Source organism: Bubalus bubalis, chromosome 10 (genome assembly GCF_019923935.1).
Source record: "Bubalus bubalis isolate 160015118507 breed Murrah chromosome 10, NDDB_SH_1, whole genome shotgun sequence".
Lineage (NCBI taxonomy): Eukaryota > Metazoa > Chordata > Mammalia > Artiodactyla > Bovidae > Bubalus > Bubalus bubalis.
Genome location: NC_059166.1, coordinates 22766787 through 22789181, shown reverse-complemented (window position 1 = coordinate 22789181; position 22395 = coordinate 22766787). Strand labels below are relative to the sequence as shown.

Here is a 22395-nt window from a genome sequence, read left to right as displayed (position 1 = left end):
AGTTCTTTGCATCAGATGGCCAAAGTTGTGGAGTTTCAGCTTCTCAGGAAAGTTTACCTTAAATTCAGTGACTAGGCAACCCATTTCATACAGTTCATGATAAATTGGCATGCCTTCATTTAGCACACACATGATCTTACATTCTAGTGGCAATCTTAAAGATGTTACCATTGGATTATTTGTGAAGAGTCTACCTACAATGCGGGAGACCTGGTTTCAGTCTCTGGGTGGGGAAGATCCCCTGGAGAAGGAAATGGCAACCTACTCCAGTACTCTTGCCTGGAAAATCCCATGGACAGAGGAGCCTAGTAGGCTACAGTCCATGGGGTTGCAAAGAGTTGGACACGACTGAGTGACTTCACGTTCACTATACTAGAGTACCAGCTTTGTTTGTTGTTTAGTCACGTAGTCATGTCTGACTCTTTTGTGACCCCATGGACTGTAGCCTGCCAGGCTCCTCTGTCCATGAGATTTCCCAGGCAAGAATACTGGAATGGGTTGCCATTTCCTTCTCCAGGGGATCTTCCCAACCCAGGGATCAAACCCACTTCTGCATTGGCAGATGGATTCTTTGGTGGCTCAGTGGTAAAGAATCCGCTTGCCAAGCAGCAGGCGTGGGTTCAATCCCCTGAAGAAAGGAATGGCAACCCACTCCAGTATTCTTCCCTGGGAAATGCTATGGACAGAGGAGCCTGGCGGGCTACAGTTCATGGGGTCACAAAAGAGTCGGATGTGACCTAGCACTAAACAACAACAAATCAGCTTTGTACTTAGTGCCTGATGGCTTTCTTTAGACATTAGTTTAATGATATATTAAATAATTGCACTCTGGTTGCCTGAACATATGGAATTTATCTGTTTAGTGAAGTGAGAAGTCTATGTTAGGAAAACATGGGTGAGTTTTACAAAGAATCTTCCTAAGAGAAGGAAGTCACTGGATGATGGGGGCAGAGTGAGGATATCAAGCTATTGAGGTCTCCTCCACTTAGTCATTTCTTCTTGGGCAGGCAATTCCACGAAACTAACATAATGTGCTCTTGGATCCTATACAGATGGCAATCAGGAATTATTTCCCTGTGAAGTCTGTGGAAGACGCTTTGCAGCAGATGTTCTGGTAAACATAAAGACATTTTGTAGATGTGTTTCATTGGAGTTAAATGAACTGTCAAGTTAGTGAGGAGGCCACAGTGGCAAAGATTAAAGACAGATGTGGAGGGAAAGCAAGGGGAGAAAAGTACATAACCTGTGGCTGGCAGGCCCTGAGGACACTTAGGTAGGTTGGTTCTGCCCCCTTCAAAAGGGAGCTTTTTAAATCTGGTCCTCTTACTGAAAGGAAGCCAGATAAAAGTGTTTTGGCACAGCTGATTGTCTCTTGAGAGGTTTTGGCTCTTTCACCTTTTCTATAAGCATCAAAAATTCAAATTTTAAGGCCAAAGCACCAGGGAAATTAGCTAGTCAAGAGGAATGAACACTGAATTTGGAGCATCTGGAAACTTGGCTTTTAGCCTCAAATTTGTCACTAATTCTGACAAGTCCTTTAACCTCCCTCTGTTTCCTGCTTTGCCACGTATAAAGACAGAACTCTCCAGTTTCAGGGATTTTATGTAATTTGAACAAAATGGGTGTTAGTCCTGTTCCAGGACCTAATTGTTAATTAAATTTAAGCTAACTGCATGTCAAGTCCCCTGATTGATGCCCATAAAGTTGAATAAAGGCTTGATTTATTTCAAAATTAGGCAAACAAACTTCCCATATTATGAAGGAGTTCCTGAGAAAAATGATTTTTTTTTTTTTTTAAATCTAAGTAGATAATGAACTATCAGCTGGGACATTTAGATCAAAGAGACTTGTTTTCAAACTTAAAGAATTTGGACTACAATCCTAACTACATTTGGGGCAAAAGACTACCAAATGAGATTGTAGGTTTTATTTCTCTGGGGAATTTAAAAATAGAATATCTGTTCTAGTTAAATGCAGCTTGAGTTTCCTGGATCTAGAAGGGGAACTCATAGGGCCTATTGTGGCCCAATAATCCCCCAGGGAGCTGCCTTTGCTAACCCAAGACTTCACCCCATGAGACTGGATTTGACACCTAGGGAGGTACCTTTGAAGAGAGATCACTAAATGCTAAGTATTCTTGAGTCCTCTTGAGTTTTACTTCATTGACCTATTTCTAGGCTACAAAGAGCATTTGATCAAGTGATCTGCTCTTTCTCTTCTCCCCTTCAGTTTTAAAATGGTATGGCTTGTTCATCGCCAGGTGCAGTGATTTTCATGGATCCTGTATTTTTTGGGTCTGGACAAAGTAACTAAGTGATAGCTGTTATGAGTTCCATGACCAAGAATGAAGAGTGCTTAGAGTGGAAGGCAAAGATTGGCATAATCCTTTAGTGGTACAGTAACTTTATAAAGGTGATACACAGGCAGTATTCTTGCCTGGGAAATCCCATGGACAGAGGAGCCTGGCGGACTACTCTCCATGGGGTTGCAAAAGAGTCAGACATGACTTAGTGACTAAATCACAACTACAAACAACACAGGCAAAGCTCTATGTGCTGGTTCCCTGGTTTTTGTACCAGAAATGCTGAGTTTTTACAGGTCAACTGGCTGGAGTCGTTTTCTCTGCCAATGGTCTTGTAAGTATTGTATTCAGTTCAGTTCAGTCGCTCAGTTGTGTCCAACTTTGCGACCCCATGAATCGCAGCACGCCAGGCCTCCCCGTCTATCACCAACTCCCAGAGTTCACTCAAACTCATGTCCATTGAGTTGGTGATACCATCCAGCCATCTCATCCTCTGTCCTCCCCTTCTCCTCCTGCCCCCAATCCCTCCCAGCATCAGAGTCTTTTCCAATGAGTCAACTCTTTGCATGAGGTGGCCAAAGTACTGGAGTTTCAGCTTTAGCATCAGTCCTTCCAAAGAATACCCAGGACTGATCTCCTTTAGAATGGACTGGTTGGATCTCCTTGCAGTCCAAGGGACTCGCAAGAGTCTTCTCCAATACCACAGTTCAAAAGCATCAATTCTTCAATGCTCAGCTTTCTTCACAGTCCAACTCTCACATCCATACATGACTACTGGAAAAACCATAGCCTTGACTAGACGGACCTTTGTTGGCAAAGTAATGTCTCTGCTTTTGAATATGCTATCTAGGTTGGTCATAACTTTGCTTCCAAGGAATAAGCATGTTTTATTTCATGGCTGCAATCACCATCTGCAGTGATTTTGGAGCCCCCAAAAATAAAGTCTGACACTGTTTCCACTGTTTCCCCATCTATTTGCCATGAAGTTATGGGACCAGATGCCATGATCTTTGTTTTCTGAATGTTGAGCTTTAAGCAAACTTCTTCACTCTCCTCTTTCACTTTCATCAAGAGGCTTTTTAGTTCCTCTTCACTTTCTGCCATAAGGGTGGTGTCATCTGCATATCTGTGGTTATTGATATTTCTCCCGGCAGTCTTGATTCCAGCTTGTGCTTCTTCCAGTCCAGCGTTTCTCATGACGTACTCTGCATAGAAGTTAAATAAGCAGGGTGACAATATACAGCCTTGACGTACTCCTTTTCCTATTTGGAACCAGTCTGTTGTTACATGTCCAGTTCTAACTGTTGCTTCCTGATCTGCATACAGATTTCTCAAGAGGCCGGTCAGGTGGTCTGGTATTCCCATCTCTTTCAGAATTTTCCACGGTTTATTGTGATCCACACTGTCAAAGGCTTTGGCATAGTCAATAAAGCAGAAATAGATGTTTTTCTGGAACTCTCTTGCTTTTTCCATGATCCAGCGGATGTTGGCAATTTGATCTCTGGTTCCTCTGCCTTTTCTAAAACCAGCTTGAACATCTGGAAGTTCACAGTTCACATATTGCTGAAGCTTGGCTTGGAGAATTTTGAGCATTACTTTACTAGCATGTGAGATGAGTGCAATTATGCGGTAGTTTGAGCATTCTTTGGCATTGCCTTTCTTTGGGATTGGAAGGCAAACTGACCTTTTCCAGTCCTGTGGCCACTGTTGAGTTTTCCAAATTTGCTGGCATATTGAATGCCGCACTTTCACAGCATCATCTTTCAGGCTTTGGAATAGCTCAACTGGAATTCTATCACCTCCACTAGCTTTGTTCTCGTAGTGATGCTTTCTAAGGCCCCCTTGACTTCATATTCGAGGATGTCTGACTCTAGGTGAGTGATCACACCATCGTGATTATCTGGGTCGTGAAGATCTTTTTTGTACAGTTCTTCTGTGTATTCTGTATTTTAAAGTTTAATATTATAAGCTTAGGTTTGCTCTAAAATAAATGACTTCATGAAAAATGTTTGGACACACTAAGGGAAAATGTCTTCATAACTTAAATGGAATTGATGTATTTTTCATTTGTCATATGGTTGTCCCAGTTGTTCCTTGCAGATGTTCTCAAATATTTCTTTGAAACCTCTCCACTCATTTTTTTCAGGAGTTAAGTGGTTTGATTTGCTGTATGTAGAAAAGCAATCCAGTTAAATTCAATTTTGAAATGTTGAGTGGTAAGAGTTTTTCTGAAAAGGTTCCACTTGTATAAGAAGCTAAGTTTCCCCTTACTTTGCATACTTTTGTATGCAGAGAATTATTTCAAAAGGATGGAAAAACAAGGTTGTTGGGGCTCAATTCCTGGATGATTTGCTTTTGGAATTTAGAAACAGTGAAGGCAGAAAACAGAATAGAAGAAGTAAAGAAAGTTTCCTTGGCTTCAATGAGTACCTAGCCGAATATCAGAGATAATTTATTTCAATTTAAACTAGAAACTGAGTCTTTTCAACATTGTTTAATGCTTGGAACTATTCACTGAGCCCAAGTGGTAAAGTTAAATATGTAAGACTAAATTTTAAGTCAGTTTCTTTAGCTGTAGAGGCCTTTTACTGACCTTGCCCAAACACAATATCTAGTTATATGTAACATGGGTGAAGAGAGCCAGATGGATTTGCTCTGCTGTGATTTGAGAGTTAGAGAATGAACTTGGCTCTGAAGGTGCAACCCAGTCACTGCAGTGGGGGCTGCTTGAGTACACTGAGCCATTACGAACTCTGTGATTGTACATGTTAAAAATTTTAATCCCCACTCCTTCTTTTCTAGGAAAGACATGGACCAATTTGTAGAAAACTCTTCAACAAAAAACGTAAACCTTTCAATTCCTTAAAACAAAGATTGCAGGGTACTGACATTCCCACTGTGGGGAAGGTGCCTCAGTCCAAGGTACTCTCGATATCTTCCTTGCTGTTGTTGATTATGTCCTTCAGTACATGAAAGCCTCTTTCTGGCTCTCGGCTTTCATTTTTGCTTGATAGGGCAATGTAATGTCATGTAAGTATAATCCACCTTTACTGTTTTCTTTTTAATCATGCTCACTTAGATTTCCAAATGTATTTCAGATACTTTCCAGATGTGGCAGAAAACAAATCTCGTTTATATTTTCATTAGAGTAGCATTAAATCCAGCAATTAACTTGGAAGACAGTCACTTTTAAGGTTATGTTTAAGTCTTCCTTTAAAGTTTTGTAATTTCTTTGTTTTTTTGTGATTGTTGTTTTGTATTTTCCCTCACTACTGTGACTTGAAAATTTTTATTACTGTGTTTTCCAAACCTTTTTTAGTGCTTTTGGAAAGCAAATTCTCTTTTTTCTCCAAATTTCACAGTTCTGTTTCTTGTAAATTCAAATCCCAGCTTTAAAAAAAAGATTATAACACTAAGATATATAGCCTAGATTAGTATATGTTGGTTTAATTTTTTTTTTTTATAGCCACAACCCGTGAGAAAATCTAACTGGAGACAACATCATGAAGACTTCATTAATGCGATTCAGTCAGCAAAGCAGTGTACACTAGCCATTAAAGAAGGCCAGCCTCTCCCACCTCCACCGCCTCCAACCGTCAACCCAGGTGTGTGGACAGTTTGGTTTGCTTTTGACATTTTACTCTTAACCAGTTGAGGCTATGCTTGATTTTTCGGGCTAGTCATTATGTCTTGCTTCCTCCTATATACTCTAAAATTTTAAACATTAGCAATTAAATTATATAAAAGTAATTTTACTGTAAAAATTATCTTATCCTATTTTTTCAGTTCTGTATAAAGATTCTGTGTTTGCTCTTAACTTTAACATGAGATCACCACTGTACCCAACATCATGGCTCTACAGAACTACGGGGGTTGTTGTTCATGTCCAGGTTGATGATAACGGAGCTAGGCAGAGCAGTGTAAGCAGTTCTGTAATAACTCCATAGTATCAAATACCCACAGCTCTTTTATTTTTTTGAGATCAAATTCTATAATATAAAAATCACCATTTTAAATTGTACACTTTAGTGGCCCACAGCATTTTTACACTAAGCTTTTTATTTTGAACATTTTCAAATTACAGAAAAGTGGATGGAATAGTACAATGATGACTCATATACCTTCCACTTAAATTTGACAGTTTTGACATTGTCATATTTTCTGTCTCTTTCTCTCTTTTTCTGTGAGGGGGCAGAAAGATTTAAAAGTAAGCTTCAAACATCATAACACTTTATAACTATTTCAGCATGCATTTCCTAAGTACATTTCCTATGAAACTACAATACTATTATTGCACTAAGTATTAATATATCATATTTTCCAAGTTATGTTAAGAATGTCCTTTAAAGCTCTCTCACCACTCAGCCACAATCCAGGATTCAGTCAAGATTTGTGCATTGTCTTTTATTGTCTCTTTAGTCTCTTGTACTCCTGCACAACACCCCTGCCAGCCCAGTTATTTTATAGAACGTTTCATGTACTGGATTTGTCTGCTTCTGGGCTTCTCTGGTAAAGAATCCTCCTGTAATGCAGGAGACCTGGGTTTGATCCCTCGGTTGGGAAGATTGCCTGGAGAAGGAAACAGCTACCCATTCCAGTATTCTGGCCTGAAGAATTCCATGGACTGTACAGTCCATGGGCTCTCAAAGAGTTGGACATGACTGAGCGACTTTCACTTAAGCCATATTAACGTGTAACTTGTTCTCCACTTCCTGTCTTTGTAAATTGGAGATTAGGACTAGAGGCATGATTCAGTTCAGTTGCTCAGTCGTGTCTGACTCTTTGCAATCCCATGAATTGCAGCACGCCTGGCCTCCCTGTCTATCACCAACTCCCAGAGTTCACTCAAACTCATGTCCATCGAGTCTGTGATGCCATCCAGCCATCTCATCCTCTGTTGTCCCCTTCTCCTCCCTCGCCCAATCCCTCCCAGCATCAGAGTCTTTTCCAATGAGTCAACTCTTTGCATGAGGTGGCCAAAGTACTGGAGTTTCAGCTTTAGCATCAGTCCTTCCAAAGAACACCCAGGACTGATCTCCTTTAGAATGGACTGGTTGGATCTCCTTGCTGTCCAGGGGACTCTCAAGAGTCTTCTGCAACACCACAGTTCAAAAGCATCAATTCTTCAATGCTCAGCTTTCTTCACAGTCCAACTCTCACATCCATACATGACCACTGGAAAAACCATAGCCTTGACTAGACGGACCTTTGTTGGCAAAGTAATGTCTCTGCTCTTGAATATGCTGTCTAGGTTGGTCATAACTTTCCTTCCAAGGAGTAAGTGTCTTTTAATTTCATGGCTGCAATCTCCATCTGCAGTGATTTTGGAGCCCCCAAAAATAAAGTCCGACACTGTTTCCACTGTTTCCCATCTATTTCCCATGAAGTGATGGGACCAGATGCCATGATCATATGCCATCATCAGTTTTCTGAATGTTGAGCTTTAAGCCAACTTTTTCACTCTCCTCTTTCACTTTCATCAAGAGGGTCTTCAGTTCCTCTTCACTTTCTGCCATAAGGGTGGTGTCATCTGCATATCTGTGGTTATTGATATTTCTCCCGGCAATCTTGATTCCAGCTTGTGCTTCTTCCAGCCCAGCGTTTCTCATGATGTACTCTGCATAGAAGTTAAATAAGCAGGGTGACAATATACAGCCTTGACGTACTCCTTTTCCTATTTGGGACCAGTTTGTTGTTCCATGTCCAGTTCCAACTGTTGCTTCCTGACCTGCACATAGGTTTCTCAAGAGGCAGGTCAGGTGGTCTGGTATTCCCATGTCTTTCAGAATTTTCTGCTACACATGGACATCACCAGATGGTCAACACCAAAGTCAGATTGATTATATTCTTTGCAGCCAAAGATGGAGAGGCATGATTAGAATGATGTTAATATGAATCCCTTATCAGATATATAATTTTTGGATATTTTCTCTCATTCTGTGGACTGTCTTTTCACTGTGTTGATGGTATCCTTTGATGCACAAAAGTAATTTGATGAAGTCCAGTTTACCTATTTTTTCATTTTTTGCCTAGCTTTTCATGTCAAATCAAAAAAAGTATTGCAAACCTAAATGTATTGAAGTCTTCCCCCTGTGTTTTTTATTCTAACAGTTTTTATAGTTTTAGCTCTTATATTTAGGTCTTTCATCCAGGTAATTTTTGAGTGTGGTGTAAAGGAAAATCATTTGAAGTTGGATATGTAGTTTTATATGTGAATAAGTAACTTTCTCATCACTATTTGTTGAAAAGACTTTGCTTTCCCCGTTGAAAGGTTTTGGTGCTCTTATCAGCAGTCAATTGACCATATATATGAGAGCTTATTTCTGGGCTCTGCATTCTATTCCATGTTTCTATATGTCTGTCCTTACACCAGCACCACACTGCTTTGATTACTATAGCTTTGTAGTAAGTTTTGAAATCAGGAAGTGGAGAGTCTTTTAAGATTATTTTGGCTATCTGGAAACCTTTGAGATTCCATATGAATTTTTCAGGTGGGGTTTTTTGCTGTTTCGAAAAATGCCATTGAAGTTTTGAATCTGTACATAACTTTAAGTGATGTTGTTGTCTTAACCAGCAGCTTCCAACCTTTTTGGCATAGGGGCTGATTCTGCAGAAGAAAACTTTTCCATGAACTGGGGGTGGGGGTCGTTTCAGGATGATTCAAGCACGTTACATTTATTGTGCACTTTATCTCTGATCTCACACTACTGCAGGTCTCACAGGAGGTCCACAGCTCAGAGGTTAGGGACTCATGATTGTGCACTTTATCTCTGATCTCACGCTACTGCAGGTCTCACAGGAGGTACTGGGCCACAGCTCAGAGGTTAGGGACTCACGATCTTACCAACTGTTGTTGTTCAGTCACTAAGTCATGTCCAACTCTTTGCAACCCCATGAACTGTAGTACCCCAGGCTCCTCTATCCTCTACTATCTCCCAGAGTTTGCTCAAATTCATGTCCATTGAATCAGTGATGCCGTCTGTCTCATCCTCTGCTGCCCCTTCTCTTTTTGCCTTCAGCATTTCCCAGCATCAGGCTTCCCTGGTGGCTCAGATGGCAAAGAATCCGCCTGCAATGTGGGAGACCTGGGTTCAATCCCTGGGTTGGGGAGATCCCCTGGAGAATGGAAAGGCAACCCACTCCAGTATTCTTGCCTGGAGAATTCCACGGACATAGGAGCCCGGTGGGCTACAGTCCATGGGGTCACAAAGAGTCTGACACAACTGGGTGACTTTCACTTTCCCAGCATCAGGGTCTTTTCCAGTGAGTTGGCTCTTTGCATCAGGTGACCAAACTATTGGAGCTTCAGCTTTAGCATCCGTCCTTCCAGTGAATATTCAGGGTTGATTTCCTTTAGGATTGACTGGTTTGATCTCCATGCTGTCGAGGGGACTCCTCGAGAGTCTTCTCCAGCACCACAATTTGATATCTCTTCAGCACTCAGCCTTCTTTGGGTCCAACTCTCACATCTGTACATGACTACTGGAAAAAACATAGTTTTAACAATGTGGACTTTTGTCAGCAAAGTGATGCCTCTGCTCTTTAATACACTGTCTAGGTTTGTCATAGTTTACCTTCCAAGGAACTTGTGTCTTTTAATTTCCTGGCTACAGTCACTGTCCACAGAGATTTTGGAGCCGAGGAGAATAAAATATGTCATTGCTTCTACTTTTTCCCTTTCTCTTTGCCATGAAGTGATGGGACCAGATGTCATGATCTTAATTTTTTTAAATCTTGAGTTAGAAGTCAGATTTTTCACTGTCCTTTTTCATTCTCATCAACAGGCTCTTTAGTTCCTCTTGGGTTTCTGCCATTAGAGTGGTATCATCTACATATATGGTGGTGGCTTAATCACTAAGTCGTGTCTGACTCTTGTTACACCATGGACTGTAGCCTGCCAGCTTCCTCTGTCCATGGGATTCTCCAGGCAAAAATACTGGAGTGGGTTGCCATTTCCTTCTCCAGGGGATCTTCCCAACCCAGGAATCAAACCCAGATCTCCTGCGTTGCAAGCAGATTCTTTACCGACTGAGCCATGAGGGAAGCCCTGGTATATGATGTTTGTCCTGGTAGTCTTGATACCAGCTTCTGATTTATCCAGCCTGGCATTTTGCATGCTGTACTCAGCATATAAGTTAAATAAGCAGGGAGACAATATACAGCCTGTTCATATTCCTTTATCGATTTTCCAATCCATTTGTTTATGTCTTCCTTAATTTCTTTCCAGCAATGTTTTGTAGTTTTTACTGTTTAAGTCTTTTGCTTCTTTTGGCTAAATTTATTTCTAAGTATTCTTTTGGTATTATTTTAAGTGGAATTGTTGACTTTCTCTTCAGATTGTTAGTGTATAGAAGTACAACCAGTTTTTGTGTGTTTTTGACCTGCAGCTTTGCTGAATTTTGATTATTAGCTCTAACAAGTGGTTTTTGGTGTGGAATCTTTAGGGTTTTCTACATATTAGTTTATGTCATCTGTGAAAGGAGATGTTTACATATTCCTCTTCAATTTGTATGTCTTTTCTGTGTTAAATCTTCTGGCTAGAACTTCCAATACCATGTTAAATAGCATTGGTAAAAGCAAATGTCCTTGTATTATTTTCCATTGAGTATAATGTTAACTGAGTGTTATAACTGACTACTTAAAGCATGAGTAAGAGCGTATTATGGGAATTATAACATTTGGAAGTGAAATGTATGGCAATAACAGGATATGGTTGAGTGGGAAAATGAATATATATTGTTGAAAGGTTCTTACGGTATACATGAGTAGGTATAGTACTATCTGAAGGTAGAGTATTATATCATAAAGATGCCTATTAATAAGCCCTAGAGTAAGCATTCAAACATTTTGACATATAGCTAATAAGATATTATGTAGACTGGAGATAAAATGGGAAAAAATTCAATTTAAAGAAGACAGGAAAAGACGAAAAAAGGAATAAAGACCAGGTGGGATAAATATAAATAGCATAATTATAGATTTAAACCTAACCATATAGATCAGTTCAGTTCAGTTGCTCAGTCATGTCTGACTCTTTGCAACCCCATGAATAGCAGCACGCCAGTCCTTCTTGTCCATCACCAACTCCCAGAGTTCACTCAAACTCATGTCCATGGAGTCAGTGATGTCATCCAGCCATCTCATCCTCTGTTGTCCCCTTCTCCTCCTGCCCCGAATCCCTCCCAGCATCAGGGTCTTTTCCAATGAATCAACTCTTCACATGAGGTGGCCAAAGTATTGGAGTTTCAGCTTCAACATCAGTCCTTCCAATGAACACCCAGGACTGATCTCCTTCAGAATGGACTGGTTGGATCTCCTTGCAGTCCAAGGGACTCTCAAGAGTCTTCTCCAACACCACAGTTCAAAAGCATCAATTCTTCAATGCTCAGCTTTCTTCACAGTCCAACTCACATGCATACATGACCACTGGAAAAACCATAGCCTTGACTAGACGGACCTTTGTTGGCAAAGTAATGTCTCTGCTTTTGAATATGCTATCTAGGTTGGTCATAACTTTCCTTCCAAGGAGTAAGTATCTTTTAATTCATGGCTGCAATCTCCATCTGCAGTGATTTTGGAGCCCAAAAAAATAAAGTCTGACACTGTTTCCTCTGTTTCCCCATCTATTTCCCATGAAGTAATGGGACCAGATGCCATGATCTTTGTTTTCTGAATGTTGAGCTTTAAGCCACCTTTTTCACTTTCCTCTTTCACTTTCATCAAGAGGCTTTTTAGTTCCTCTTCACTGTCTGCCATAAAGGTGGTGTCATCTCCATATCTGAGGTTATTGATGATAGTTGCCTATAAATAACCTGAACACTTAAGATAAAATGCAGAGATTGTCAAACTGAATACTAAAGCAGAATCCAATTATATGCTTTCCACAAGAAACACTTTAAAGACACAAATAAGCGAACCAGGCGATAACGAGATAGGGAGGTGAGCCAGATGGGTCTAGAGAGGCCACACCTTCCCTGAGGGACAGCTGCTCCTGCACGTGTATCATTTTGATCTAATTGACATCTGTAGCTATCATGTGATACACAGTGACAGCAGAAGATAATTGTTATCAAGTACACATGGAACATTCAACCAAGATAGACCATGTGCCAGGACCACAAAGTAGATCTCAATAAATCTGAAAGGATTGAAATCATACAGACTATGTTATTTGAGTACAGTAGAATTAAATTAGAAATTAATGATGAAAATATATCAAGAAAACTCTTGAATATTTGGAAATTAATAAATAATTTCTAAATACCCTATGGATCTAAGAAGAAATTACAAGAAAAATTAGAAAATATTTTGAACTGAATGGTAATGAAAACATACCAAAATTTATGGGATTCAGCTAAAGCAGTGCTTAAAGAAAAGTTTATAGCTTTAAATGTTTGCATTAGAAAAGGGGAAAAAGGTTTAAGTCAATTGCCTTAAACTTCCTCTTTAAAAAGTTAGAAAAAGAAGAACAAATTACACGTAAATTAAGTATAAGGAAGAAAATAGTAAATGTAATTCATCATATTAACAAAATATTTTTTTCAAGTATATGGTCATCTCAGTAGATACAGGAAAAGCCTGTACAAAATATAATACCTATACATGTTTAAAAAAGAAAAAAGCTCTTAGAAAGGTAGAAATAGAAGGGAACTTCCTTAATAAAGGACATCTCTGAAAAACCTATAGCAAACCTCAACTTAAAGGTGAAAAGCTGAACACTTTCCCACTGAGTTCAGGACAGAAGCAAGTATGTCCTTTCTGACCACTTCTGTTCAGCACTATCCTAGACATAGTACCCAATGTAATAAAAAAAATTACATATTTTATACACACACACATAAATTTAAAGGTTGGAGAGGAAGAAGTAAAACTCTCCTTATTTACAGACAGTGTGATCATGAAGGAGTAAATGTAGAAAATCTTACAAAACTACAAAAAATGCTACTGAAATTATAAGTTAATTTAACAGGCTTTCAGGATATAAAGTCAGTATACACAGATGAGTTGTATTTCTGTATACTAGGCATTGGAAAAGGAAATGGCAACCCACTCCAGTGTTCTTGCCTTGAGAATCCCAGGGATGGGGGAGCCTGGTGAGCTGCCGTCTATGGGGTCACACAGAGTCAGACATGACTGAAGCAACTTAGCAGCAGCAGCAGGCATGGGTGGGTTAGTTGCTCAGTCGTGTCCAACTCTTTGCGACCCCGTGGACCACAGCCCACCAGGCTCCTCCGTCCATGGAATTCTCCAGGCAAGAACACTGGAGTGGGTTGCCATTTCCTTCTCCAGATACTAGGCATAAACAGTTGAAAAAAATGAAATGAAAAATGACATTACAATCATGTAAAAAACATGAAATACTCATGTATATATTTAACAAAATATGTGTAAGACTTGTAAAATGAAAACCGGAGGACCAAAATTAATGGAGATATTTACCATTTTCGTGGTTTGGAAGACTCATGTATTGTGTTACAAAGTCAGTTATCCCCAGATTGATCTGTGAACAAAATGTAATTCCAATGAAGATCCCTGTGAGTTTTCTTGCCAATGGGAATTGACCAGCTGATATTAAAATTACACAGAAATTCAAAGCCAGGATAGTTTTGAAAAAAGAATAAAATTGAGGACTTACCTATCTGATGTCAAGATTTAAAATAATATTACAGTAATCATGACAATTTGGTATTAGAATATCAACTGAACAGAAAAGAGAATCTAAATATAGACCTCCCCCCAATCAATTTGTTAATTGACTTTTAACAAAAGTAGTTCAGAGTGTGAAAAGAGAGTCTTATTAACAATTGATGCTGAGACAACTGGATATCAAAATGGCAAAAATGAATTTTGATCCTTATACATACACAAAAATTCAAAATGAATCATTGACCTAACATAAGTGCTGTAACTGTAAGATTTCTAGAAAAAGCAAACATCTTTGATCTAAGAGTCAACAAAGATTTTTTAAGCTGGATACAAGATACAGTAACAATTTTTTTTTTTAAGGAAATTGATAAACTGGGCTTTGCCAACATTAAAAACTTTAGTTGTGAGAGATACCATTAGGAGAATGCAAAGGTGAGGTATAGGGCAAGAGAAAATATTTATAACACATGTATCTGAGGGAGGTCAAATATCAAGAATATTTAAAGAAGTTTTATGACTTAGTAATACAACAACCCAATAAGGAAGAGGCAAGAGATGTATTTGAACAGAATGTCACAAAATAATGGTCAATAAGCACATGAAAAGATACTCAACATCATTTTTAACAGGGACATGTAAATTAAAACCACAGTGAGATACCAGTACACACCCACTTGAATGGCTAAAATTGAAGACGGACAATACAAGTGAGGCTAAGATATAGAACAGCTGGAACTCTCATATGCTGCTCCTGGGAGTCTAAAATAGTACAGTCACTTTGCACTGGTATTTTCTTAAGTTAAACATACAGTTACCTATACAGCAATTCCATTCCTAACTATGCAAAAAATGGAAAACATGTCCTTAAAACAGACTTACACATTAATGGTCATAACAGCTTCCTTTAAACAGCATAAACTAGGAGCAACTGAAAATGACCATCAGCAAGTAGATGGATAAGCAAATTGTGGAATATCTACAAAATGGAATACAACTGAACAGTAAGAAGAAAGTGTAACTATACATGTAGCACCGTGGATGTTCTCTTATAGTGAGATATTCAAGGGCTAACACTCATCTTTAGCGACAGGAAAACAGGAGTCTGGGTTTGGTAGAATATTGACTGAAACAGGGGCATGAGGGGAGTTTTGGAGGTAATAAACTTGTTCCATATTTTGATTGTGTTGGTTACACAATTGAATGTATTTGTCAGAACTCAAATAGGTGCATTTTATTGTATGTAAATTATTCCTCAAAGTTCATTTTTAAAAGTAAAGAAAAAAGAAAATTCCCTTGGCAGTCCACTGGTTAGAACTCCACAATTTTGCTACCAGGGGTTCAGTTCCTGATTGGAGTACTAAGATTGTGCAAGCCACACAGCACAGCAAAAAATAAATAATTAAGAAGTAAAACAAAGTCACAGTGTAATACTATAAAAACCATCCAAAAAATCATCAGAACCTCAATACCAGAAAATACTCTTAATAACCGCTACACTTTTGCTAGGTGCTAAAGAAAATATAACGTGGAATAGTCTGTTGTCTTAAGATGTTCCATAGAAAGATCGATGGCTGTAATTTTGATAAGACTTTGGCAACAAGCTTTGTATAATAAAAGCATCTTTTATGAGAACTGCTTCCTTTTATAGCAGAAGCTGCAGGGTTGATGGCTACTTCTAGTTCTGTAGTTGAATAGTGAAAGCATGTCAGATGTCCCACTGTGTGAATTTCTGTAATTTCCACGTTGGATTTAAAATGTAGGGATTATTGTTTCTTTAAAATAAACAATTCCTTTTGTAAGGCCTCATCAAGTGTACAGTTTATTTTCCTGCCCTTTAAATTTTTATGTTAAAATATCGTTTTATAATTAAATTCTTCCCCATGCCCTTATTATAATTTTATGCACCAAGCAAAATGATTACCTCCAATAGCACATTTTCATTATGATCCAATTATTTTGATTGCACAGGGATTTTATATTAGCCCATATATCCTCCAGCTTAAATACTTAGAAAATTTATACAGACATAACTAGAGTTATTAATCATATGGTCTAGTATATATGAGTTTGGAAGTAATTTCCTTTTTTTTTCCCAGCATGATTCCCTATTTCGTGGCCCAATTTTTTGACATGCATATATTGTAATTCTTATGACTTAAGTGAGTTTGCAGTCATTCAACTTTCCAAGATTATGTGACAGCTTATGGGGCAGTGATATAGAATACTTACAATTAGGATTTTCAGTGAGTCCTGGGATATTTGCTCACCGTTTCACAGGGCTACATGTTGATACATGGGTATTCAACAAAATGCTTGCATTTTCAAATGATGCTTAATTTTCCACTTTAATCTTTCATGAGATCTGGAGTAAGACTTTAAAAATCATTATCTGTTGAAATAGCACATCATGATTTTATGACATTATTGGCAGAGGAAGAGGAGACTGGATTGAGATGAGGGTAGAATGTGTAGCTCAGTCATGCTGTGTTCAAATTATTGTTGCAGGAAAAAAACCTCTTCCATTCTCAGTATGTTTGATCTTCTCTTCCTCCGCTCTTTTTGTTTTTTTTTAATTTTTTAAAATTTATTTGGCTGTGCTGGGTTGCTGGGTCCTAGTTGCGGCATGTGGAATCTAGTTCTCTGACCAGGGCTTGAGCCCGGGCCCACTGCATTGGGAGCATGGACTCTTGGCCACTGGACCACCAGAGAAGTCCCTTCCTCTGCCCTCTTAAGCCTGGGCTTCAGGTTCCTCCTGTGGTCTCCTGGAGGACCTAGAGCTTCCTCCTTTCAGAGCATATTCCACAGAGTGGTAATTGTCTTCCTAGTCCTCTAGCCATCTCTGAGATTTTTATCAGCAGGAAAATACACTTCAGCTTGGTTGTCTCCACAGCGGAATATAGTGAGTGCCAAATCCCTAGAAAGGTGCAATGAATGAATGAACAAGTCAGATTAAGGAAGCAACATGGTCACTGCCGTAATCATTGCCTTTGACCAAACTGTCTGGCGTATGGTAGCAGTATCTCTGATATAAACCGTATAAATTGTAACTTTGCAGTTGGTGAAACTAAAGAAATAACCACTGAACCATGAACTCAGTCCTAGATGGTTTTCTACACTATCGTAAATGAGTTCTGCATGCTAATGGCACTTTCTATTTTACTTTTCATAAGCAGTTTCTCCCTTGTTTGATAGTTGGAACACAAGCCGGCTGGGCCTGTTTCCTTCTACTGACAGCGTGTTCTGTGCCACGCCCCACTGTGGATTATCATAGGTAACTTTCACAACACCTCAATGGAATAGGTGATATGTAGGTGCTGGGGAAATTGAAGCTGAAGGAGGTTAAGTAACGTGCCCAAGTGCACACACGAAACAGGTGAAGAGCTGGGGCTCAAAACCAGTCAGGCAGGCTGTAGAGCCTTCACCATTTCCCAATGCTGTCTTCTTTTATTTTGCTCAAGGAATTTGTCACCATGGGAAAATTTTTGTTTCTGTATTAGAATGCTTAGCCCATGATTACAGAGATATTGTATCCTCAAGTTACTTGGAGTGTAATAGGTGTTCAGTAAGTATGGAATTAATGATAAAGGTCCATATAGTCAAAGCTATGGTTTTGCTAGTAGTCATGTATGGATGTGAGAGTGGACCATAAAAAAGGCTGAGTGCCAAAGAATTGATGCCTTCGAACTGTGGTACTGGAGAAGACTTTTGAAAGTGAAAGCTCTGTAGCTCAGATGATAAAGAATCTGCCTGCCATGCAGGAGACCCAGGTTCGATCCCTGGACCAGAATGATCCCTTGGAGAAGGGAATGGTGGCAAGCTATACAGTCTGTGGGGTCGAAAGAGTCAGACATGACTGAGTGACTAACACTACTACTACTGGAAAGCAAGCAGTTCAAACCAGTCAATTCCAAAGAAATCAACCCTGAATATTCACTGGAAGGACTCATGCTGAAGCTGAAGTTCCAATACTTTGTCCACCTGATGTGAACAGCCAACTCATTGGGAAAAGACCCTGATGCTGGGAAAGACTGAAGGCAAAAGGAGAACAGGGCAGCAGAGGGTGAGATGGTTGGATGGCATCACCAACTCAATGGACATGAGTTTTAGCAAACTCAAGGAGATGTGATGGACAGGGAAGCCTGGCATGCTGCTGGCCATGGGGTCATAGAGCCGGACATGACGGAGTGACTGAACAACAATAAGGGAACATTTCATGCAAAGATAGGCCCAATAAAGGACAGAAACGGTAAGGATCTAATGGAAGCAGAAGAGGTTAAGAAGAGGTGGCAAGAATACACAGAAGAACTGTACAAAAAAGGTCTTAATGATCTGGATAACCACAATGATGTGGTCACTCACCTACAGCCAGACATCCTGGAGTGTGAAGTCAAGTGGGATTTAGGAAGCATTGCTATAAACAAAGCTAGTGGAGGTGATGAAATTCCAGCTGAGCTATTTCAATCCTAAAAGATAATGCTGTTAAAGTGCTGCCCTCAGTATACCAGCAAATTTGGAAAACTCAACAGTGGCCACAGGATGGGAAAAGGTCAGTTTTCATTCCAAAGAAGGGAAATGCCAAGGAATGTTCAAACTACTGTACAATTGTGCTCATTTCACGTGCTAGCAAGGTAATGCTCAAAATCCTTCAAGCTAGGCTTCAAAAGTATGTGAACCAAGAAATTCCAGATGTACAAACTGAATTTAGAAAAGGCAGAGGAATCAGAGATCAAATTGCCAACATCCATTGGATCATAGAAAAAGCAAGGGAATTGCAGAAAAACATCTGCTTCGTTGACTATCCTAAAGCCTTTGACCGTGTGAATCACACAAACTGGAAAATTCTCCAAGAGATGGAAATATCAGACCACCTTATCTGCCTCCTGAGAAACCTGTATGCAGGTTAATAAGAAACATTTAGAACCAGACATAGAACAACAGACTGGTTCCAAATTGAGAAAGGAGTACATCAAGGCTGTATATTGTCACACTACTTATTTAACTTCTGTGCAGAGTACGAAATACCAGGCTGGATAAATCACAAGCTGGAATCAAGATTGTTGGAAGAAATATCAACAACCTCAGATAATGCAGATGATACCACCCTAATGGCAGAAAGTAAAGAAGAACCAGAGAGTCTCTCAATAAGGGTGAAGGAGGAGCATGAAAAAGCTGACTTAACCCTTACATGACATACATTGAGGAATAAAGCCACTCCCCCCCCCCCCACCAAAAAAAAAAGCTGGCTTAAAACTCAACATTCAAAAAACTAAGATCATGACATCCAGTCCCATCACTTCATGGCAAATAGATGGAGAAAAAATGGAAACAGTGACAGATCTTATTTTCTTGGGCTCCAAAATCATTGCAGATGATGACTGCAGCCATGAAATTAAAAGACACTTACTCCTTGGAAGAAAAGCTATGACAAAGCTAGATACTGTATTAAAAAGCAGAGACATCACTTTGCCAACAAAGGTCTGTATAGTCAAAGCTATGGTTTTTCCAGTATTCATATACAGATGTGAGAGTTAGACCATAAAGAAGGCGAGTGCCGAAGAACTGATGCATTTGAATTGTGTGCTAGAGAAGACTCTTGAGAGTCCCTTGGATAGCAAGGAGATCAAACCAGTCAATCCTAAAGGAAATCAATTCTGAATATTCACTGAAAGGACTGATGCTAAAGCTAAATCTCCAATAGTTTGGTCACCTAATGCAGAGCCAGCTCACTGGAAAAGACCCTGATGCTGGGAAAGATTGAGGGCAGGCGGAGAAGGGGGCGACAGAGGATGAGATGGTTGGATGGCATCACTGATTCAGTGGACATAAATTTGAGCAAACTAAAGGAGACAGTGAAGGACAGGGAAGCCTGGCGTGCTGCAGTCCATGGGGTCACATAAAGTTGAACATGATTTAGCAACTGAACAACAGCTGCCAAAATGTGAAGTAAAAGTTAAGTGTTAACTATTTCTTTTATTTCAATTTCTTATATATTCAAATTATTTCATTTTATGAGTATTCATTTTAGGAAATGATCTATTGAAAAAGAAAACTCCCCAAACTGCTTAAAAAGATGCCTTCAAAAAAATCTTTAGCTTTGAACATATCACTACTTTAAATATCTATTCACAAATGTAGGGGTTTTGACTATACACTAAACCAAACTTCTATGCAGAGCTTAAGATGGTACTATCTCATATCCTTCTAGGGAAGAGAGATAGTTATTATCCTACCTCTTGAATATCCACTTTGTCATCCCTTCAAAGTGCCGAAAAGAAAACAACATAACCCCCCACCACCCCCCTTGCTGTGGAGGAAGAGACTCCAACCTGGCTTCAGAACGTGTGATCATCTCCCTGATCTGAGAAGACTGGGGATCTTTCGCACTTCTCCTTTCTCCCACTTTCTGTGTGTGCGCATGCTCAGTCGTTCAGTTGTGTCCAACTCTGCAACCCCATGGACTGTAGCCCGCCAGGCCCCTCTGTCCATGCGATTATCCTGGCAAGAATACTGGAGTGGGTTGTCATTTCCTTCTCCAGGTTTTCAGGAATCGAACCCGTGTCTCCTATATTGCGTGCAGATTCTTTACCACTGAGCCACCGGGGAAGCCCCTCCCACTATCTAGTAATTGCAGATTGGACTGACTGAGACGACCGGGTACAGCCCAGAGCCTCAGAGGATTCCACACCCTAGCAGCTGCCAGAGAAGTTCTGACACTGGAAGCTGGAGTCCTAGCATCCCTTATCTCCTGTTTGTCTTTTGGAACTCTCACCTGTTCCCTTTTCTTTACCCCCTTTCTGAACATATTAATGTCTCTTCACTTAGGAATTCAGTAGGAAAATCTAGTTACTGCTGAAGGAGTGTGATGTTGGTTTCAAATTCCACCCCCCTCCCCCAGTCGCTTGGGCTTTCCTGCTAGCTCAGTTGGTAAAGAATCCACCTGTAATGAGGGAGACCTGGGTTCGATCCCTGAGTTGGGAAGATCACCTGGAGAAGGGATAGGCTACCCACTCCAATATTCTGGCCTGGAGAATTCCATGGACTGTATAGTCCATGGAGTCGCAAAGAGTTGGACACAACTGAGTGACTCTCACTTTCTCAGTCATCACTGCCAAATTTCATCAGTACCACATATATAATTAATCTATTTTCTAAAAAAGCATAGCATGTAAACATTTTAAGGGAACACTCGTAACTGAAATAAGTACATAGGTAGAAAAATTTTCCTCCCCCTTGTCCTTTATCCGAGCCCTTTCATGTCTCCCCCTCTGGAACAGGCTGTCTCAAACCAGAGTTTTGTACCTCACCCTTTCACTTTGGAGCAGAGTTCATATTCTGTTTATTTCATTTCATATAGTCCTTCCCTTCCAGAGTTGTTTTTGAAATGTTAATTGCCTTTTCATTGTTATCTTTACTTTCAGATTATATTCAGTGTCCATATTGTAAGAGGAGATTTAATGAAACTGCAGCCAGTCGACATATTAATTTCTGCAAGGATCAAGAGTCTCGCCGAGTCTTTGATCCAGCCCAGACAGCAGCCAGATTGGATTCCAGAGCACAGGTAAGTCTCTCACCCCAGGTGTTGGCTCCTGTGCCCTTGTCTGCCCAGGGAAAGCAGGTAGAATTTGCAAGGGAACCTAAATCACCTGTCCTGAGAACTGTAAGGATCAGGACAGCCAATCTTCATGGGACTTGGCTACTTTTGAGCAATACTTTCCAGCTAAACAGCACTGTTGGATGTTGTAGAAAAAATTCTCTACAGGGTCTGAAGGTTCTTAGGTTGAAGACTTAGCTATCTAAGTATTGTTTCTATACTGTTATGGTAAGACTCTAACCAATGGTGATTATCATCAGCTTTAACCACCCTCAATAGCATTTAGAACCTGAAGTGAAACTGGCATAAGTGGAGGAAACTGTCACAAGGAGCCTGTTCTACGGTTTGTGTTTGCTCTGTGGAGAAGGGTCTTCAGCCTATTCAAAGCCACAGAACCATCAATGTAAAGTAAATAAATAAAACAGCTATTATAAATTGGAAAAGACCCTGATGCTGGGAAAGATTGAATGCAGGAAGACAATAGGAAACAGCAAACAGCTGGAAACAACTGGAAACAGCAAACAGCTCCATACACATCAAAGGTACTGGAGACATAGCTTACAGTATGCTATGAAAACCATTAGTTTCATAAACATGTCTTAGATACCAAGAAAAGATTGTTATATTGTTCAGGCACTAAATCATGTGTGACTCTTTGCAACTTCCATGGACTATAGCACTCCAGGCTTCCTTGCCTTTCACTGTCTCCCAGAGTTTGCTCAAATTCATGTCCATTGAGTCAGGGATGCCGTCCAACCATCTCATCCTCTGCCTTCCCCTTTTCCTCCCACCTTCAATCTTTCCCAGCATCAGGGTCTTTTCCAACGAGTCAGCTCTTCACATCAGGTGGCCAAAG

The 22395-nt window shown here is 39.9% G+C and overlaps 1 protein-coding gene across 1 annotated transcript in view; it reads left to right on the top strand.

Annotated features, from left to right (window-relative positions):
* The first annotated feature begins 891 nt into the window (after positions 1–891).
* Positions 892–22395, top strand: part of ZC2HC1B (zinc finger C2HC-type containing 1B) — a 33723-nt gene continuing 12219 nt past the window's right edge. Inside the window, exons 1-5 of the mRNA XM_044924556.2 lie at positions 892–895; positions 1053–1114; positions 5105–5224; positions 5769–5907; positions 21367–21506. Coding sequence (XP_044780491.2) covers positions 892–895; positions 1053–1114; positions 5105–5224; positions 5769–5907; positions 21367–21506 — 465 coding nt within the window. The remainder of the gene's footprint in view (positions 896–1052; positions 1115–5104; positions 5225–5768; positions 5908–21366; positions 21507–22395) is intronic.